Here is a 20,869-nt window from a genome sequence, read left to right on the forward strand (position 1 = left end):
CTTTCTGAGGGGCTGCCCTAGGTTCCAGAGCTGGGGGGAGTGTGCCTGCTCAGCCAGGATCCAGAGTTGCTCTATCTGAATGTGTCTGAATCCCACTGTGGGTAAGATGAGCCACTGGAGCTGCTGGAAGTGGTAGGGTAGCCGTGTCAAAGCGGTTCAAGGGAGAGGGGTTTAGGGCACCAGGCAGGAAAGGAGAGCTGCTACAGTTGCCTTCACAGCAACAGCCCCTTGCCTGGAGAATTGACCAGGCAGTGATTCTTGTATCTGCATAATGCCTAGTAGCTTTTAAAACATACAGTATAATCTTTAGCACCTGTGTAGAAGAGAGGGTTGTGATACCATCTGCAGGTGACAGCATTGAAGGCTGCTGTGGAAACCTCTATCTGCAAATGCAGTTGAGGCCAGCAGAGAGCTGCCTTCCATGGATGCAGGTGGCGTGAGGCCAGTCACACCCGGGACTCCGGGCACTTAGGCTTGGGTGTTTGCTCCTTACCCACATCCCAGCTCTTGGTTTGTCTCTTACTGCTTTTACTTTTCCCATGTAAGGCCTTTGTTCTAAGTGTCCTCAAAGCCCTTTGATTTAAAAAAAAAAAAAAAAATGAGCTATTTGTAGATCAATACACAGTCAGAGAATTTGTGACTTGTAATCCTCCTTGTAATTGAGGAAATTCATGTAGAATTAGAATTCTTGCCTGCAATTTCTGGGTTCTGGAAAGGAAATCAGCCAAGCTTAGTGTGATAGCTTTTTCTCCTTAGAATTAGAGATCTGGAAGCATTTCCCACAGGAGTGCTAGGGAACTGTTAAAACAGAAGGGAAGCAGTTCTTTTTTATTTCTAATTAGTTAACTAGCCACATGGTTAACCAAAGTGTTAGATATTAGAGTTGTGTTTGGGGTAAAATCTTGTCAAAAGAGAGGGGAAGTCCATGATGTGGTTGTTAGTGTACAGGTCTCAAAGTCAGATCCAGCTCCCTGTCAGTCAGCCCTTCTGCTAATAGTCATGCAGTCTTAGACCAAAGCGCTGTATCTGTCTGATCCTTAGTTTCCTCGTCTTTAAGATAAGGGGAAAAAAAAAAAACAGAAATGATGGTGGTAAGTGTGTGGCAGAGCTATTAAGTTGCCACATGGGATACCGCAGTCAGTACCGTAGCGCTTGCTCCAAGTCCTGGTTCTTTGACTTCCATTCCTACTTCCTCTTGTTGTACACCCTGGGAGGCAGCAGGTGCTAGCAGGTGGATAGCTCGGGTCCCTGCCATCCACGTAAGAGATTCAGGTGGAATTCCTACCTGGCTTTGCCTGTCCCAGCCCTGGCTGTTGTGAAATTTTAGGGAATAAATAGTGATGGGAAGATATCTGCATTTCTACCTTCCAAAAAGAAGTGAAAATAAGAAATATTTTTTTAAAAGAAAGGTGTATTTATATATATATATCCGTATTTACTATATATGAATATATATATGAAAAAGGCCTAATAAGTGGCAGTTAAAGTTATTTTTGTTAATAAAAACTGTAGGTCAAAATCACACTTTTCGACATAACTACTATTTCTGTTTGTAGCATTTCCTATGGAATACTGCTGCGTATGGCTTATGCCTCTATTCGTGAGTCATTCCGCATAGGTTTACTGAACTCCAGCTACAACCCAAACTTTGTATTGGACCCTTTGGAAGCACAAAAGAAGTAAGAAAGTAGCTCCTGTCCAAATGGAGTCGCACTGGATACAGATGCAAGGAAGGGTGAAAGTGGAACAGTATGCCAAGCTCACAAGACAATGCCCCCCCCCCCAAGGAAGCTGCTGCTGGTCTGGTTCTTAGGAGGAAAGATCCTCATTATCCTTGAGGTTAGGAGGTTACCCAAAACAGAGAACAGCATGCGCTAAAATATACCGGCTTCAAGAAATGCAAACACACAAGGAGCAGGACTCAGTCTGTACTTCTGCCTGCGCCATTGAATAGCAGAATATCCCTGGTGCTTTATCAAGGGTCCCTGGGTTCAGTTTCCGACTGCCTGTCACCCAAGGAGCTCGGGTGTCGACTTTTTATTAGAGAATGAAAAAGTCTATACATGCCGGTCTCCTGCTCCTGGAGGATGGAAGAGGGCCCTGACCGACCTCTGAGCAGATGTCAGCCTGCCTGAGAATCTGTTTCTGCGTCAGACACAGGCACTTCATTATGAATGTGTGACTCAGGCAGTGATACAAAACCCCATTCTTAAGAAAATGTGACGTTAGGTTTGATGCTGTGCTGTCACCATCTCATCATCCCTAATGCATTTTAAACAAAGAGCCCTTTATTTTCATTCTACACAGCTTCCCTCAAATGATGTATCTGGGCCTGATCAGACATATGTTTTGCCTCCAGGACTGGTGAGAAAGCAGATGAGGTCATCCCAGTAAGTGTAGTATTTATAGATAGCAGATCCTAGTGGTTATGAAAGTGCGGGTTTATGCACTCCTTAGGGCTTTTGCAGTGTATCACAGAGTATCCCTTCATGAAATAGCAGCCAGTTTTGAAATATTTTCTCATATCAAGCATTTTCCAGTGATGTCAGATAAAATATGAATATAAGAAGGTATCTTTTTATTTTTTTATATCCCTTAATCTATGAACCTGGAGTTGTTCTCTCACCAAATTTTTAACTACAGAATAATTACAGTTTTGCATCTTTAAATCAAGAATTCCCTGAACAGCATTATTATAAATCTTGGGACTCAGCATTCATCATTGTTCCACTCTTCTGTGTTAGAATAATTACTGGAATACTGGAGTGCCATAAATTATCTGTTTGTTGCTGAGCGTGGCTGCCACCTCTGGGTGGCAAGGCAGTTCCTTCTGCAGCTTATTTTGCATTTTCAAGATCATTGGCATGAATCAAGGCACCTTAACAAGTAAAATGTAGTTCAAATCACGGAGGTATGAGGCTGTTCAACTAGATAAATGTTTTCTTTCTTTCCTTTGAATATCAGAACAGTGTCACCATATACTGTTGAAGGTGACAACCAGGAGAGGTGATGAGGGAAAGTGGGCTTTTTAAAAAATGAGTTCATGTCAGAGACTTTTTTCAATAGTCATTAATTAATAAGACAACCAGTAAGATGTTACAGCCAACCCAAAAGAAAATCCAGAGGAAAAATGAACCGAGCCATTGGGGATTCCTGGAGTGAATTTGCTAACAGATACAGTACTGACGTCTTCAGGCTGGAAGAAGTGACAAGGTGCTTCACCGCACAAGATTGTTGGCAGTAATGCTGATTTTCTGTAACTGCTAGAGTTGCAAAATGGCTCCAGTAAAGATAGTAGAAGTTGCAGATCAGTGCAGAATCAGATAACTCAGAAAAGGGGCTTTGACAGCACCAAATACTCCGTTGGGAAGATCCTGGGCTTTTCCCTTCCAGCCCACTGTCTGCCTTATGTTTTTCTTCAGCCCCAGTAAATAATAATAATGATAATAACCTCAAAGACCATTCTTAATTACATACACGAAAGATTAGTCTTGCAAGGTTTGGCCTAGTTATAATTAGTGCAGTAGAAGTATTAATTAACCAGCTAGGCTTTCTTCAGTTTGTAGATCTAGAGCTATATGGTATTCAACAACTGTTAAAACCACAGAAGTAACTTCTGTCTAGTTAACTGAATATGATGACTTAATTGGACTTTTCAAATCCTCTGTTATTGGCTAGCTCATGTGTAGGGAACCACTTCCAAGGAAGACTCCACCATGTTTCACCTACAATGCTTATCAGCTTGATTGAATTTCTTGAGGTTTCTAGTATTTGCTGGGTTCCTGGCCTGGTACCATTGCCACTCAGCTCTCCATATACCTCCAACCCCCAAAGACCAGTGTCATACAGATGAGGCTACTAGACCAGTTTCCAGAATGGGCAGTATAAATCTGGGCCGCATAAATTTTTAAAGTGGCTAGTCATGTATGATTCAGTGAACATCATTCTGTAGTTTGTTTTTTAATTTATGCTGTCAATGGCTGCTTTTTTTTTTAAAAAGTATTTATTTTTGTTTGGAAGAAAGATTTACAGAGAGACAAGAAGACAGAAAAATAAATTTTCCATCTTCTGGTTCGCTCCACCAATGACCACAACAGCAGGAACTGAGCCAGTTTGAAGCCAGGGCCAGGAGCTTCTTGTAGAACTCCCATGCGGGTGCAGGGTCCCAAGGACCATCATCCATTGCTTTCCCAGGTACATTAGAAAGCTGGATAAGAAGTAGAGTAGCCAGGACTTGAACCAGTGCAGGCAGAGGCCTAACCTACCATGCCATGTTGCCAGCCTCAGTGAGCATCATTCTTTAATATGGCACTCCAGGAAAAGTCTTGGGTATATAATTGATTTTTGTCCAATTATATCTTGTAAATTGCATCTCATTGAACCTGTGCAGATAGCGAGGTTACTGTTAAAATTAAGTGGGCTTAGTGGCACCTTGAAATTCTGGGCAGTCAGTGAGACTTGGAGGTCAGTGTCAAATGTTTTGGGTTAGCTTATAAAAGCAGAATTTACTAAACATATGTCAGAGATACCTCTAAAAGAGAAAAGGCAACCTCATATATCCAGAAAATATAGTATTAATGAAATAACAATATTCCAGAGAAATAACAATAAACTTTCCTTCTTGTTATTCATCCTTATGAATGCACTTTAATTCTTGTTCTGTTAGTTCTTTGTGTGGTAGTCCATATTCAAGAAGCCATCTGCATTTGCATTGGAAAAAGTCTAGAAATCCAAGGAAATTCTTGATCCACTGGCACTGTAAGCAGTGTCAGCTTAGTGGCCTATGCCCAAGAGTTTATTCTGAAATCCCAGTATTTTAATATACCTACAACATGCAGTTACTGTTCATTAAACACTGGAGTTGTGCTTGGTTGAAGTTGCAGTCTCTGGCCTATACTTAGAGCAGAGTCTTCAGGCAATCCGAGTATTGCAAAAGTTATCTGTACATTGCAGAGACTGAATGACATAGTGGTTAACTTGTCACTATCACCAATAGTATCAAGAGTGGTTGAGAGTAAAATTCTCCATGAGGATACCCTACATAACTCTTTAAGAGTTTTGATCAATATTTGATCAATGTTTCCCCTGAAAGAAAAAATACGTTACCGACAACATGGGTATTGGCAAATCCACAGACATCCCATAAAGCACCTAATTTTCCAAGTGTTTGCTTTAGCCTAGGGAAGGAAAAGCATCTTCAAGTGACAGCTCTGGCCATGCAACTCTTAAAGTGATAACACACCAATGCAATTATTTATAGCATCTCTCTCTCTCTCTCTCTCTCCCTCTCTCTCTCTCTTTTTTTTGAACAGAGTAAGGGTACAGATCTCTATGTTTGTATGAGGACTATTTGGAAAGTCGCAAAGAGAATTTTAGAAGTAAAACATGGCCTAAAATTTCCATTTTGTGTTTTCGGAGTAGAGGGTCCAGTCTGGAAAGGAACAGCTAAGAGTTGTCAGAGGAGCTGTGGGCACTCAGAGAAGCTAGGAGCACAGGTGAAGTTTATAACCAAAGTCGTGATAAGACGTTTAGAAATAGTAGAAAAGTACACCATTGTAAAGAATTTAGCTCTTTTTCTAAGTGAGGACCCTTTGTTCTTTATATACACATATATATAATAAAGAACATTAATCAAGTCAATATAAAGCACTGACAGTAATCCTGGTGAGGTGTAAGCTCCCTGCTTGCTAGGCAGATTCCAAGGAGGATAAAAAAATCCCTTTCCATTGTAGTTAGAAGCATTAATCAGTAAACCAAGGAAGCAAGTCATCAAAGCTGAGAAAGTTTGGCCAAACTGCAATGCTTTTTATAGACTTTAAGACTTTAGTATTCTAAACAAAACAAATAAAATTTCGTTTCCAAGTCCTGTCCTTCAGATTTCCCTTTCTGATTCCAGAGCAAGGTGACACTTTGGGAATGCCTTTACATCCTTGCCCTGGGAGGTGTGCAGTAGAGCCTTCCAGAGGCTGCTTGCTGAGTGGTATCATGTCATGATATGTGCAGAAACAGAGGGCAGCCTGCCCTCGCCTATTTAGCTGAGCATTAGAAAGACCTGCAGAAATATTAATGCCACTTTTCCCATGAATCTTTTGTTTTTGAAAGCAATTTTTTCATAAAACATGTGATAATAAAATAGAATTGATTCATCATTGCTGTTTTCAAATGCATTGAATTTTTTATTTCTCAATTTGAATTTCAATTGCAATATATATTGTTCATATCTCTCATTTAAACCAAAGCTCATATTTCTAGAATGTAAAAGGATATACTAAGACCAACAAGTTTGAGAACCACAGCTCTAAGACAAAATTATTTTCCTTGTTTCAAAAACAAAACAAATACACTGTGGTACTTCTTTCCCATTATTGCTACATAATTCCAACCACACATTTAAATTATGGGAATCAATCCAAATATTGGAAGGAAGGATTGAATGGACAGTAGAGAACCATGTTATCCCATACACAGATGTCGGCAGATTAGAGAACTCATGAAAACACAATAGAAAATTCCACTACATTCACTGCTTCTATGTATTCTTAAAATGGAAAGAAGTAAATTCAATCACTGGTAAGACCAAAAGGAATAACCTCCCTAAAGGGTATAAAAATAAGAGGCAAGCATGCAAAGTTAGTATTGTATGTTTTAATCAAAGTTTCAGTGCTCTGTATAACTTAGAAATTATCTAGGTTTGCTATAATTGTTTTTAAGCTCTGTTAACATTAGTCTGTTGTAAGCTACCTGAAGATCTTGGAAATTATCTTTAAGATGATATGCTAGAAAACATAATTGCTATTTATATAAAAAGTTTGTTGGAATAATTATTTAATTAAAATGAACAGAAATTTGTACATTCAATCATCTTAAACATGTGAGAATAATATAAACTTATTTGGCCAGCTATTCTATGTAAATTTAGTAAAGGTAAGACCAGGTGAAAGAAACATATGCTTGTATTAAACTTAACATTGAAAAAAAAATCAGAGAGACATAGCTATTTTTTAAAATTTATTATGAGACTCTCCTTTGCCAAATGAGACTTAATTGTATGAACTTGTGTTTGTTAAATGTTACTGAATTGGTTCACATTTCCATGGCAGGAGCGAGGGATTGCTATTTTAAGTTTGGCACATCTAAAATGTTAGAGGTTAAATCTCCCTGTTTTCTGTGAATTTTAAGAGTATGCTACCTCTGTGGGCACCTGTTTTTCTATAAGCCAATCAGAATGAGTTCTTTCAATGTAGAAAGTGCTGTGTCCTAATTTATCAACACCTGTGATAATAAGATAGCATTTAAGACACAACAGGAGGTTAAGACAAGTCCAAATTTTATACATAAAAACACAATAGAGTATAATAGCTTTTTAGTCTTACAGCTTCTGCTACAAGTCAAGAATAAACAAAAAACACAGAAATCACTAACAGGTTATTGTCACTTGCAGTAGACACAGAATTTTTCATTGATGTAAGCTAAAAATAGCTCAAATACACAAACATACAGAGAGAAACAGCCAAGGAACTGCTGCCCTCCCTCACTCATCAGAAAACAGATCTCTATAATCGCCAGTGGTGATCACCTGTTATCAGATGATAAAACTGAATTCTCCACCATCTTCGCCACTGAAAGGGAATAACCTATTAACCATGCACAAACTGGAAAGAAATGACACAAAATCAGGACAAGCAGTAAGAACTACAGAAATGGATCAGTGAAATCCAAATCAGTGACTGGTTTGGATTCCCTCTGGGAGACAAGGCCAGCCGCAGCCGTACCAGTGAGCTTCTCCACGTTCAGACTTCTTTTCAGTCTCAGATTCTCCTTGCCATGAGTGTTCTGAAGATCCCGTCGGTTTCTAAGACCGACCAGTGGATGCTCAGGAGTGGTGTGCATGTTGGTGAACTCTCCTGGGATTCCCTCATCGGGCTCCCCTTGGTTTCTTTCACAGTGACAAAGTCCAGGCGCTCTCCTATGCACAGCACACCCGGCAGCTCATCTCATGTGGCGGTGATGGTGGCATTGTCGTCTGGAACATGGATGTGGAGAGGCAGGAGGTAGGTGGCACAGAGGGCAAGGTTGGGCCCTGCAGTTTGGGTTTCACCTCCCCTCCTGCTTCTCTGTGATGAAACCGTGAAATCAGAGAGGTTATTTCCGAGAATTAAAACGTGTGCTATAAAAGGAATTTCAGTTCCTTTTTACTCCCTCGCACGTTGACGTGTAACATTACTGGGACAGAGACTTCATGAGGACTTTGAAACTAGACTGTGTAGACTCAGTGATGTAGACACCATTCTTAGCAAAAGTCTAGGTGAGGAAAGGGAGCCATCTATTTCCTTTGATTTAAAGGCCCTGTGAAAACAGAAGGCATGTGTGCTTTGTGCTATTGAGAGAATTAGTGACTCAGGTGAACTAAGAACTTTTAGTATGGGTCTATTAGAAATATTAGAAATATCAGAAAGAATTATGTTTGTGCTTAATAGAGTTATGTTCTGAGCAGTTTCCCAGATGTGAGTATATACTGTAACTTTTAGCACATTTAAATGTTATCATAACACTAATTTTTATGGCTTTCGTTCTTCATCTCTGAGCATCTTCACGACTCTGTTTACCGATAGCCCCTTTCACAAGTCTTTGAAGGAAACCATTTTCCCATTATCCAGAGTTATTCTGGGTAACCTTCCCCATTGATTGTGTCCATTTGTCTCAATTTTTTTTCCCTAACAGGATGTGAATTAGAAAAGCAACACTTTAAAAGGACAAAAGCAATTTCCCAAATTTCTTTCCATATCCTCACCCCGGTCAAGAAAGTAGTTGCTACTACCCACAATATCTCACCTTTCAAAAGTCAGTAATTTAAATGCTTAGGAAGATTAAAGCTTTATTTGCTCTAAACCATAAATCCACAGGAGTTCTATTAGTAACTAATTAGAATGCTCATGACTGTTGGGAAATAGGGAATGGTAGAATATTGTTTTTGCAAAGTGCACGTGGCACCCTCAGTGCAAAGGCACTGCATTGTGACAGTGAGTATTGGTGATGCTAACAGGCTCCTACAGGACCTTTGTGTCCTGGCTGGACTTCCACCTGCTTTTGTTAAGGATCAGCACACCTAGTCAGTCCAGTTTCTTTCTGGGACTGAGGAAGCCAGAGAAGGGAAGGATGGCCAGGTGCTTTGTCTCGGTGCAAGTGGCCTCTGTCTTTTATAGAAGTCCAAAAGAGGAAATGATGTGGCTTCCTCAGGTAAAATGAAGTGGTTGTGGTAGGCATTGTGTGCAGCAGATTAGGTAATTGCTTAGGGGGCCTGATTCTCATTTTAGGTGCCTGGGAATTGATTTCTCCCCTCCACTTCAAATACAGCTTCCTACTGATGCACTCTCTGGGAGGCAGCACAGGGGACAGCTGAGTACTTGGATCTCTTCCTCCCATGAGGGAGACCCACATAGAGTTTCTGGCTTCAGCCTGCCCAGTATTGGCTGTGTGGGCATTTGAGGAGTGGACCAGCATATGGACGATCTATCTGTCTGTCCACCTACCATCTATGTCACTCTTCCTTTCAAATAAACAAATAAACTTAAGAAAAAGAACAAAATGGTTGATAGACATTACTTTGACACACATAAATCATGTGTCTTGAAATGCAGTAATTCAGAACTGTTGAACTATCAAAACCTCTTGAGCAGGACCCTCAGAGCATGCCCCACATCGGGGACCCTGGGGTGGGGCCAGGTGGCTGTCCTCCATCCCAGGGTGCAGAGGTGTTTGGGAGGCTGGGGGTATGGCTTCTTTCCTTATCTCCCTTCTTCTCCCAGATACAGAAAGGAAAAAAAAAGAGAATGTGGAAATGGTGATCTCACCCACCTTCCTCTAGCCCTTGACCCTTTATCACGCTAATCAACTATGTAAAAATCATCAAATAAAAAATTTTTTAAAGTGCATGTAAAGTAGTAGTGCCCCTTTGTCCTGTAACGGAGGCCTGAAACTCTGAACAGTATCTCTGTATATGCTGAACCTGCAGCATTGCTGCATGTACCAGAGTTAATGGCTTATGCCCTGGTGCCTTCCTGGCTTTGTTTCTCTGCTTTGGGAGCACTCTTAAGTAAAATGAGAGTTATTCAAACAGTGTGTTGTAATATCACAATAGTAGAGCCCGTGGTGGAGATGGCTTTTAAATGACTGATGGGTCGTGTACACACAGGATACATACACTGGAGAAAAAAAGGATTAAAGCCATGGGTAGGACAGTGAGAGACTTCCGTCACACTACTCAAAACAGTGAGCAAAGCCAAGGCATATGTTTCGTGCAGTGGTTAAGATATTGCCTAGGACAACTGCATCCCGTATGAGAGCGCTGGGTTTAAGCCACATTTTGGGCAACTGACTCCAGCTTCCTGCAGATGCATATTCTGAGAGGCAGCAGGCGATGGTCCCTGCCACCCACGTGGAAGACCTGGATGGAGTCCCCAGATCCTGACTCGAGCATACTGCAGCCCTGGTTCTTGTTGTCATTTGGGAGATGACCCAGCAGATGGGAAATTTCTCTCACTCTCGCTGTCTCTCTCTCTTTGTCTCTCAGCATTTCAAATAAATAAATAAATCTTTAAAAGAATAGCAAGCAATTTAAAACTTCGGAATTGTTTAGATCTGGAATTTCCCACTTACTATTTTATGACTGCAGATGACTGCAACCATGAAAAGGGAAGCTGTAGAAAAGAGGGAACCACTCTCCATGTTCTTTGTAGGAAAGCCACGAAACACTCACAAGCAGATGGAAAGCACGGCCATTGCTCAGAGACCTCCCTGACCTGTCCTTAATGCATGTGTGTGAGACTTTTTTAAATTAAAAAGAACGGAATCATACTCCACACATCCCCTTTCCTGCAGCCTTCCTCATAGAAACCCTCCATGAGGCCCTTGAGTTGTGTCCTAAACAGGCAGGCTTCCTTGTGAAAGCTGTCCTGGGGTGGGGAGGAGGTATTTCTACAGTGAGCATAAGGGATGGACCATCAGTCTGCTTTTGTTTCCAGACGCTCTCAGGGAACATTGCTTGGGCCCTCCTTGCTGTGTGTATCTTGGGGTGCTTGTGCACAGGGCCCCCAGAGTATGTAGCTCTGCATTTTCCCTTTCCCCAGAGAAGGGCAAATAATCTGCCTCAAACTCACTGATTCCACACAATGCCCAGAGGACCTTCTTGTAAGAGGGGACTTCTAAAAGGCCGTGAGAAAATGAAATAAAAAGATTAGAGCTTGTTTTAGTGTGGAAAAATAAATAGAAACCCATGCAGTGTTTTTCTAACCGTTTTCCATAAAGTCTGAAAACATTTGCAACGTGTGCCCTCATACCTGTGTCAGAGTCTCAGAGCTGTCACTCCAAGATGGGGGTGGGTGGGGACCTTTTGACTTTGCTAAGTAATAACCAGACAGCTCCCCACATGTGGCCGTCCAGAGGAGGACAGAGCTTCCTCACACCCCATCGTCACTGATAGCTGAGCTTTACCCTTTTCTGGCTTTGGCTTTTTGGGGCTGGGTAAAGTAGCAGGTGAATTTCATGTGCATAAACTGCTGCTTGAGAAATTGCTCCATAAACAAGTGTTAACATGCCCCATCAGTTCTCTAAGGAGTAAGGAGTATATAAATATGTTTTTCACGATGTGAAGTGTGTTGCTAATTCAGTTTCTTTAGGTTGTTAGAAGTTCCTGATTAACCCAAATGCAATTACAAACTATAGGCATCACTTGATTTATTTGTCTGACAAATTTTTGTTTCTTCTTTTTTTAATCTTCCTGATTTTCCTTCATTATGAATCTTCTGAGGAAACCACAGCATAGATAAACCTTTTAAGGATAAAATGTTTTTCACTTAAAAATTTGCATTATTTTATTAATTCTGATTTTAAACTAGATGAAAATTACAAAGTGAATAAACTTCCTTCTTTGACATGGTTTTAATAAATAGACCAACAATAGAGCTGTAAAATGTTACCTTTTTTGCTCTTTTCTTTTTCTTTTCTTTCTGTAAATAAAATTTGTACTTTGAGTTTGTTTCTGCTTAAAGGTTGAAGAACCTAGATGCTCAAATCTGTCCCATAGCACAGACAGGGTAACATCAAGAGAAAAGGCCTCCTGGTGCCTCCACTCTGTTGCTGTGCACTGGATGGCCTCTGGAGTGGCCGGCTGCCAGTTGCCACACTTCTTAAGCTGATGTAAGCTCAGGCCTCTTTTATAGGAAGTGTCCCACAAGTCCTAAATTCCCTGGAATTCACCTCTGGGAGACCCTGAAGGGCTGCATGTGTGTAGGCTCCTTGGATTCTGTGCTGGTGAAAAGAGATGCTGTCCTCTGCCAAGTGATGAATTCCGGGTTTAAACACAGGCCTCTGGAAGCTAGTGCATATCAGCCAGGAAGAGTTCAAGAACCCCTTTCAGCTAACTTTTCTTTGAAATCCACCAGGCATCATTTGGAGGGCTAGTCATGGATTCTGAAATAATGAACAAAGCCAGAACACCATGCCCCATGCATGAGGCAAAGAAGAGTCTCAAACCCCACAAGGCGTGGCCATGAGGGAACAGTGGACAGGCGGTGTCCCTGAGCAGCCACTGTGCTCAGGCTGTGTCATTGTAGTGTCAGTGGCTGTATATGTGTGTTCATGCCTGGTCTTTCCCAGTAAGTGATAGGCTCCACTGATGATGGAGGTTGTTTTTACTCACCAACACATCCCCTCCACAGGGCCTGACAGTAGGTAAGTGGTCTGGAAAAAAATCTTTGAGTAATTGACCAAAATGCTACCCCTCTGCTCCTTGCAAACTCATCCTGAGTCAAGGAGTCTCCTGAGTGTGAGAGGTTCTCTGGTCCTCACTGCTTCTCACCATGACTTGATGTGTTTTATTTCACAAGACTCCTGAATGGCTGGACAGTGACTCCTGCCAAAAGTGTGACCAGCCTTTCTTCTGGAACTTCAAGCAAATGTGGGACAGTAAGAAAATTGGCCTGAGACAGGTTGGTGAAATGGATGTTTCTTCATCCAGATGTAGCTGTGTGGAAACAACCTATGATTGTGGAAGAAATAACACCCCTGGGTGGGACTGGTGGTGGGGATAAATTACTGTCCTGAAATCATCCTGTGACTGCACAGTAATTTACTCCCTGGGTCCGCTTGCTGTAGCTGAGTCGAGCTAAATTCTGTGTCTGTAGTGATTTATTCGCAGTGAGTAGTTACAGATACACTTTTAGAATTCTAGTGCCTTCTATTAAAATACACCTTAAAATTAGAGGTGTCATGCCTAACTCATACTGGTACCAAACTGTGAAATTATGTAAGTGGTGTTAATTTCTTAATTATTTTACTCTCCCTCCTGATGTAGTTTCGGGGATTTAGATAGAATGCAGTCTTTTCAGTTTGATTCCATGGTTCAGTTTGTTTTTCCCCAAGGAAATCAAATGCTAGGTCACCTAGGATGAGCGGGACTCAAGTAGACACATTGGATTGACTCTGTTATTGTCCTTATTGTGTCCTTTATCCAGCAGTGTCCCCTCTAGAGAGCACATTTGTTTGTGATACCCAACTTGAAGATGCCCTGACAATGGGGTGGTTTCTCTGTAGTTCAAAGTGATGGGGAGAGTAGGTACAATGTCAGGTGTGCGTCCTGGAGGCCTGCCTTCTGAGCACACCATGCCTGGGGGCTGTGCCTTTACCTAGGGCTCTCTCATCAGGCATCTTCACCTGATTGCAGCTGGTGGCCCCCTAGTCGACCAGCAGGGTGGGGCTCAGGCCGTGACTATAGCCAGCATGTCTTCTCTCCTCCCTCTAGCACCATTGCCGCAAGTGTGGGAAGGCTGTCTGCGGCAAGTGCAGCTCCAAGCGCTCCTCTATCCCGCTGATGGGCTTTGAGTTTGAAGTGAGGGTCTGTGACAGCTGCCACGAGGCCATCACAGATGAAGAGTAAGTTGCACAGTCTACCCAACCAACTCCTGCGTTGAGGGGGACAATCTAACAGGAGAGCTACTCTCAGTGCTCCAGCTCAGACCTCTAGTGCCCTGACTTAGAGTGTAGACCATGGCATAGCCCTCCTGTGCCACCAAAGGATTTGTGTTGCCTTGTGAGGCAGAAGAGAGAATACACTGAAAGAATTCTCTGTGCTTGTCCTAACCCCAGGGGTACGTGCATTTAAAGCTGATTTGTCCAAAAGTGCAGTGGCCCAAGGCTCACTTTCTAGCCCAAGCTGGGATCTGGCCAGGAAAAAGCTAAGCTGCTTTGTCTAAAAGAGATCAGTGTGCTAGGTTGCCCAGCGACGTAACTGCTTCTTGTCACTCCTGCCCAGCAACCTGGGACCTGAGGATATGGCACCCCCGGGGAACACTGAAAGCTGGGGGAGTCTGTTTTGTCTCTAATGTGGGCTAATTGAAAGGTGCCCTGGGTGTAAACAAGTATCCAGTTACAGCATGATCTCCTAGGTAACTTGTCTCCCAGCACTGTGGATTACAGTGAAGTCATGTGTTTTTATTTACCCGTATCAAATATAAATTACAATACCGTTGAATAAGTAAGCATTTATGTTCATTGATTATTTTCCACGCATCAAACATGATGGAGTTAATCAGCATCCTTCTCATGAATTAGGGTTCAGCTGGAACCCTAAAGATGTTCCAGCTGAAATCCTCATCTTATACACACAGCCAGAGAGTCTAAGGGACTTGGCAAGTTAAACCTAAATTGCTAGTTCTTAAAATGTAACATGACCAGTTTGAGTATCCTGAAGGTCTACCCTACACATTCAGATGCAGAAAAAGGGAAGACTATCTTTAGAAAGCCCCCACAGCAGGGAAGACACAGCTGCCCTCTTTGTCACTTCCCATCCCTTCGGCCTATTCACAATGGCACTAGCATGACCTCTAGGGCACCCAGACCTTCCAGCTTTAAAAAAGAAAAAAAGAAAAATTAAAACACACAAAGCAGATAAGAAGATAATAGCATTCGCTTATATTTTGTCTTGATGGATAAAGTGATGGGGATGGCTGGCCCTTCCTTGGGAATGATAGTGTCTTGAGCATTCTTAATTAAAGAGGCCGAAGTAGACTGGTTCACAAGTGCTCTGAGCTAGAACTGAGCAAAGGGCCTGTGGTTTTAAAAAGATTCCTCCATCACACAGGTGCAGATGGTCCCCCGACTGAAGCACCAGAGCAAGCCATTCCCTAAAGGACTCTGGGAGATTTCATCCTTTCCCATTTGGAAGACTTATCAGGATCCTTCAGCCTGTTGTTTTTGCTTTGTTTTGCTCTGTTATCATCAGAGAGCGTAAGAATAATGGAAGCTCTGAGGAGGGTTTCCAGCAGTGAAGCCATTTCAGGTGTTAAGCTGACAGTGAGAGCGTGGTGTTACCTAGCTCTCCCTCACTTATGTCATGACCCTTTACCGCACTCAGAGTCTGCCTTTGCCCTTTCCAGACGTGCACCTACAGCTACCTTCCATGACAGTAAACATCACATCGTGCATGTGCATTTTGATGCGACCAGAAGCTGGTTACTGACTTCTGGAACTGACAAAGTGATTAAGGTAAGATGCCATCTTATTAAGAAGCTTTCTGCCTTTGGCCTTAATGGAGATAGACAGGAGTACCAAGAACTCAGAGGTTATCCTTGGCAGTGAGCTTTGCCGAGAGCCTGTTAGCCTGCAAGGCTCAAGCCTGGACACCAGTTGTACACAAAGAAATAAGACATGGCTCCCGACTATGGGGGATGAATGGTCTACTAGGGGTGTAGCGGCTACTGCACGTGGCAGTCAAGAAAGTAACCTAGAAGGGAATGACAGCAGGAGTTGGGCAGAATGAGACAGTGCTGCTAGAGAGGCCTGAGGGTGGAGGTGGCATGGGGTTGAACAGAAACTGCAAGGTGGGCCCGGACTTAGCCAACAGGTAATACAGATACCTGTGAGGCTAGAGCAGTCAGTAGCGTTCATCCAAGGCCTCTCTGGGACTGTAGCAGACATGGCTTCATTGCCACATCAGAGGCCCAGGACACAAGAGCCACTCCCCAGTGTCATTTTCTGAGAAACACAGAGGCATCAGCTCACCCAGTACATGGAATGCTACCTCCCTGACCCATTCCAATTCCTTCTCAGAGGCAGTGGCAGGATGGGTGGTTCAAATAAACCCCTTTGGGGGCGGAGGCAGGGAGTGTGGGGAGGAGGCGCTATGGTGCTGCAGGTTAAACCACTACCTGCAATGCTGGCATCCCTTACTGGGCTCCAGTTCCTGTCCCAGCTACTCCACTTCCCATCCAACCCCCTACTGATGTGCCTGGAAAAGCAGTTGAAGATGGCCTGAATAATTGGGTTCCTGCACCCATGTGGGAGACCGGGATGAAGCTCCTAGATCCTGGCATTGCTCCCAGTTGAGATATGAACCAGTGGATAAAAGACTTTCTCATTCTCTCTGGCTTGCTCTCTCTTCCTCTCCATCTTTCTCTCTGTTTTTCAAATAAATCAATTCTTTTCTAAAAAAAAGAAAGTAAAATAAGCCCCCTTGGAAGCTAGCAACCTCTGTGACTTTAAGCAAGTTTAAAGTCAAGGCTGCAAGCCTTGGTTCATTTATGTTCCACAAGGCTTAAAGAGGAGGCAAGGAAAGGCCACAGCCCCTGCTTGGGGTGCAGGGTATACCAGCTGCCACTGTCACGTCTGCCAGCAAATGTTGAACGTCTTAATGGAAAAATATTTCATAGGTTGGGAAATCCTGTTTATATACAGCCGGTAGCTGCTGGTTAACTGAAGATATTTCACTTGAAGAATTCAGCAATAAGGATTGCTTTTCCTCCACATGGTTTAATTTGATTCATCCTCCATCATCTTCTTTGTTCTCCAGCTGTGGGATATGACCCCAGTCGTGTCTTGATGACTCTCCCAGAAATCAGAGAGATGGTATTTACTAAAGAAACGGTTCTTCTGGTGCACATCATGCCTGGTGAAGTAAAGCAGCCCCGTGAGGAGCCAGAGAGGAATCCGCACTGCCTGCCGCACACAGGGGTCACCCAGTGAGTGGACACTTGCAAGGGCCTCTTCCAACCTGTTCATACAATATAAAAGATGATATTTTTTTAACAAATGGTTTATACAGCCTGGCTGTGCTACCTTGTTTTGAGTATACTGAAAAATCTGTGTGGTGTGTTTTATTTGTCTGTTTTCCCGATGCTCCATTTTCCGTGTTGCTTTGCTGAGTGTGGGAGAATTAGGCCATGTCTGTTCAGGCCGTGTGGGTCTCTGTAGCAGACACAGGAGGTTCTTCGCTTCGACACGTACCATGTGGCCAGAAGCCCTTCTCTCTGCATCTCCCACACCTTCTCTGCTTCCCACCAGGGTTGAGGTGTTCACACCCTCAATCCCCATTTACACCATTGTGTTTCTGCTTTATGTCCTCATCAGTGGGGAGATTTGGAAAACCATTTGTGCAGCTTCCCTGACTGACTTCTTGAATCATCTGTAGATCATTTGTAATGTCTGACCCAGTCACGTTTGTACTGAGTAGCAATGTGCTTAGGTTTCTGCCTCGATTTTCTCCGTCTTCCCCACATTAGAAAATGCTGTGAGAAAGCTACTCCCAAGCAGATAATTGCAGAACTCAAAGCTTCAACCATCAGTGCCTGGATAAATTAGAATTCAGCTGGAGTTCCTGGAGCCCTTTATGTTGTAGTGTTCCTGACACAACTCTCCCTTACTCATAACCAAACACAGAAACCTGTGTGTTTCAGAAGCAAGTGTCTTCCAGATATGCTTTTGCACATGACATCATCTCTGACCTTGACCTTACTACCAGATTATAATTGTGCTCTGTTCCCCATCATCAGCATCTTCTTCCCTTAAAAACTGGCTTCTCCAATATTTTTATTTTAGGGTGTTTGATCAAAACACTTTGCTCATGTTCATACTAAATCTGCATGTAATCTGAAATGTAAAAGTACTGAATCCTATGGCACATGCTTTGTTCCTTCTGGGGAATGTAAAAGAGGGCTTGAAAAATGACCCCAGAGAGCACCTGTCTCGAAGGGAATCCAGTCAAGCTTGAAAAAGTGGAATATTCTTGTCTATAATGGCGCAACTCAGGATATTGAAGTCCTTTTGAAACATCTTATTTTCACCTGTAGGGTTTAAATAAGCAGCCAGCAGGTGCCAGGTGCCTGCCCCATTTTAAGCACTTTACCTGTACCACCTCACCCCATGGACACGAGGGGGATCAGCATCTCTGCGGATCATCTGGTTAAATCAAGCCTTGTGGCTACACCACAGACCAACTGCTTGTGCACAGAATCCACAGACCAACTGCTTGTGCACAGCATCTCGCTCGCCTCCGGGAGGCAGGGGGAGGCACTTTCGGTGGTAGTATGTGAGTGAAACTGAAACGCTGCCGTTGTCTTTCTGTCCCGGAGAGCAGTGTGTTCCCTTGACCATCATTCATGACTCCACCATCTAACTGGGGAAATGACCCCGAGCCATACCTCACCCCTCACACTGACCACGTGAGCTGTCCTGAAGGGAGGCTTCCTGGAGGCGTTGTAGCCAGGTCCGTGCGGGAAGCAGGGCCCGTGTGTGTGGCCCATGGGCCATGGTCTGTGACAGCCGTCGCAAGCCTCCAGGCCAGGTCGGCCTACATGACCAGAATGCTGAGGGTTGGACACACACGTACCACACGCACAAAGAAGCCCTAGCCACTCATCATCACCTCCACCTGCCCTTTCTTGCCAGCAGTCAAAGCTGTGGTAACTACTCTGAGTCTTGTCTGCATGACTGCTCCACAAGAGAGCTTTAAAAAGGGAATTACACTTAAAATATTCAAGTTTATTCCTAGAACCCACACTTTCTGAGTTGCACATAATGGAGAACTATAATGAGTCGCTCTGTTCTGTCTTCCTAAACTTGAAAGTGGCCTGTATGGGGTGGGGGATGGGGTACAGCAGTACGATGGAACACGGAGGCTCAGGCGCCCAGCAAGCCTCGTGTGTGCCCTGAGCTATGCCTGGGTGGGTTCAGGCCTCATTCCGATTGTCCCCATTGGATCACTCATCGTGGTTGCTCTGCTCTGAGACCCGGTGCTTCACTCTAACCACCTCCCCTGGCGTCACTGTTGCCCGAAAATCTCGCTCAAAGATAAGCCACTTGAAACCTCATTGGTGATGAGAATCAAATGGAAAACCACAGGTGCATCCAAAGTAGCTGTAGCTTCACCCTTTTGTTTTTCCTTGAACTTGAACTTGATGAAAAGAGTTGTCATACCAAGTACCAAATGTACAAGTTTGTAATACTGTGAATTCTGGAGTTGTGCATCAGGGGGTCTCCATCCGTGTTCCTAACTTGCTGGTGTTAGAGTTCTACCCAGTGTTTGTGGGGGTACAGAACCTTTATTCGTGGGGAGTGAAAGCTGGCACCAGCACGTAACTTCCCCCACATGTCTTTTACCTTGTTGGGTATGCACTTTGCACATTTACACATGCTTTTGCTCTGCTACTTAAATATACAGCAGCTCTGCCAAACAACGACTAATGAGGCTTCGTGGAGCAAATGACAGAACCTCACATGTCACACACAGCGCTTCTGCTTGGTGGGAAAAACCAATCAGATGGTTCTAGTTCCTTCGAAAGGACAGTGTTAGAGGAGCCTTCCACTGCCTGCATGTTTCCTCAGTAGCAAACATGCTTTTAGATTAAGTCCTGGAAAAAAATTTTTTTTATATATATAATACAGTTAGGTCCTGGAAATCTCACACCATTTTATTTGGGGTCGGTCAACCATAACATATTCCTCATTTAATTATTTGAATTATTCAAAGCAACACAGAATCACAAAACTGGAAAGGATCTTGAATTCCCGAATGTTCCAAACAGGAAACACTTTAGTGATACAAGCAGGCCAACAGAGGCAAGGAGTAAGCAAGAAAAATCTTAAAGAATGTTTGTTTCTCAACATCAAGTAATGGCATGCATGGGAGAGACGACTTGCAGTGCCTTGAGACAGGGAGCTCTGGAACCAGGTCTGTGCCTCTTACTGACACGCATTTGACACTGCTTGATGGCCCCAGCCCTGTGGTTAGGAGTGGGCGGGTTCTATCCGAGGAGGAGATTATTGCAATTTTTCATCTGTAGAAACTGCCTACACTCATCCCCCAACAGTGGCAAAATTGGAGTGACCTCCAGGGGCTCTGAGAATGCACCTGCCCCTGTTTGTTGAAGGCCCCGGGGAATGCTGGGGTGTGCAGCATTTACCTCTCCCAGGGAGCAATGCCTCTTCGTCACTGCAGATTGGCTTCTGAATGGCAGGATTTCTTTTTGGCTAAACATGAACCAACTCTTAAAGCCCGGATGTTGGCTTTTTTAAATAAAAGAAGAGCTCCAAAAGTGTCACGCTTACTGGAAACAAATATTCATTAAATGAGGGTCCTTTGTTTTGCCTGTTTGTAGCAGTATAACTGTAAATAGGTAAGCTCGGCTCTTAAAATTTATGTGTTAAAGTAAAAGAAAGCATTCTAATACAGTGCTATTTTGCCCCTATTTAAGACAATGTTAGATTAAATTGTTCCAACATGATTATAAAAATCAAGGCCACTTTGAGCTCCCAGTTTATCTAGAGGATCCCTAGATTCTAGTGCAGAATAACCAACTGCTTCTTGGATGTCAACTGTAGATCCAGGCTGTTCCCAAGGCAGTGGGTTGTTCTGCCACTGAGGCCTCATAGACAGTGGGGAAATGCATCATTTGGCACAGGGTCCTTGAGGCGATGGTATAAGGCCCCGCCCACAGCATCCCCAGCTTGGCGGCATGGGGCTTCACAGAGGAAAGGCCTTCCAAGTCGGAGGGGGGAGTTGGAGGGAAGAAAGCAGTTATTGCAGGCTGCAGGAACAGCA

General features: G+C 43.4%; 1 protein-coding gene across 1 annotated transcript in view; it reads left to right on the top strand.

The window, feature by feature from the left end:
- The window catches only part of WDFY2 (WD repeat and FYVE domain containing 2), a 159,058-nt gene extending 141,706 nt beyond the window's left edge, over window positions 1-17,352 (top strand). Inside the window, exons 8-12 of the mRNA XM_040991464.1 lie at window positions 7,946-8,051; window positions 12,885-12,986; window positions 13,799-13,929; window positions 15,432-15,540; window positions 16,844-17,352. Coding sequence (XP_040847398.1) covers window positions 7,946-8,051; window positions 12,885-12,986; window positions 13,799-13,929; window positions 15,432-15,540; window positions 16,844-16,873 — 478 coding nt within the window. The 3' untranslated portion in view covers window positions 16,874-17,352. The remainder of the gene's footprint in view (window positions 1-7,945; window positions 8,052-12,884; window positions 12,987-13,798; window positions 13,930-15,431; window positions 15,541-16,843) is intronic.
- Window positions 17,353-20,869: the final 3,517 nt, after the last annotated feature.

Source organism: Ochotona curzoniae, unplaced genomic scaffold (genome assembly GCF_017591425.1).
Source record: "Ochotona curzoniae isolate NIBS_2020 unplaced genomic scaffold, NIBS_Ocur_1.0 contig_64, whole genome shotgun sequence".
Taxonomy (NCBI): domain Eukaryota; kingdom Metazoa; phylum Chordata; class Mammalia; order Lagomorpha; family Ochotonidae; genus Ochotona; species Ochotona curzoniae.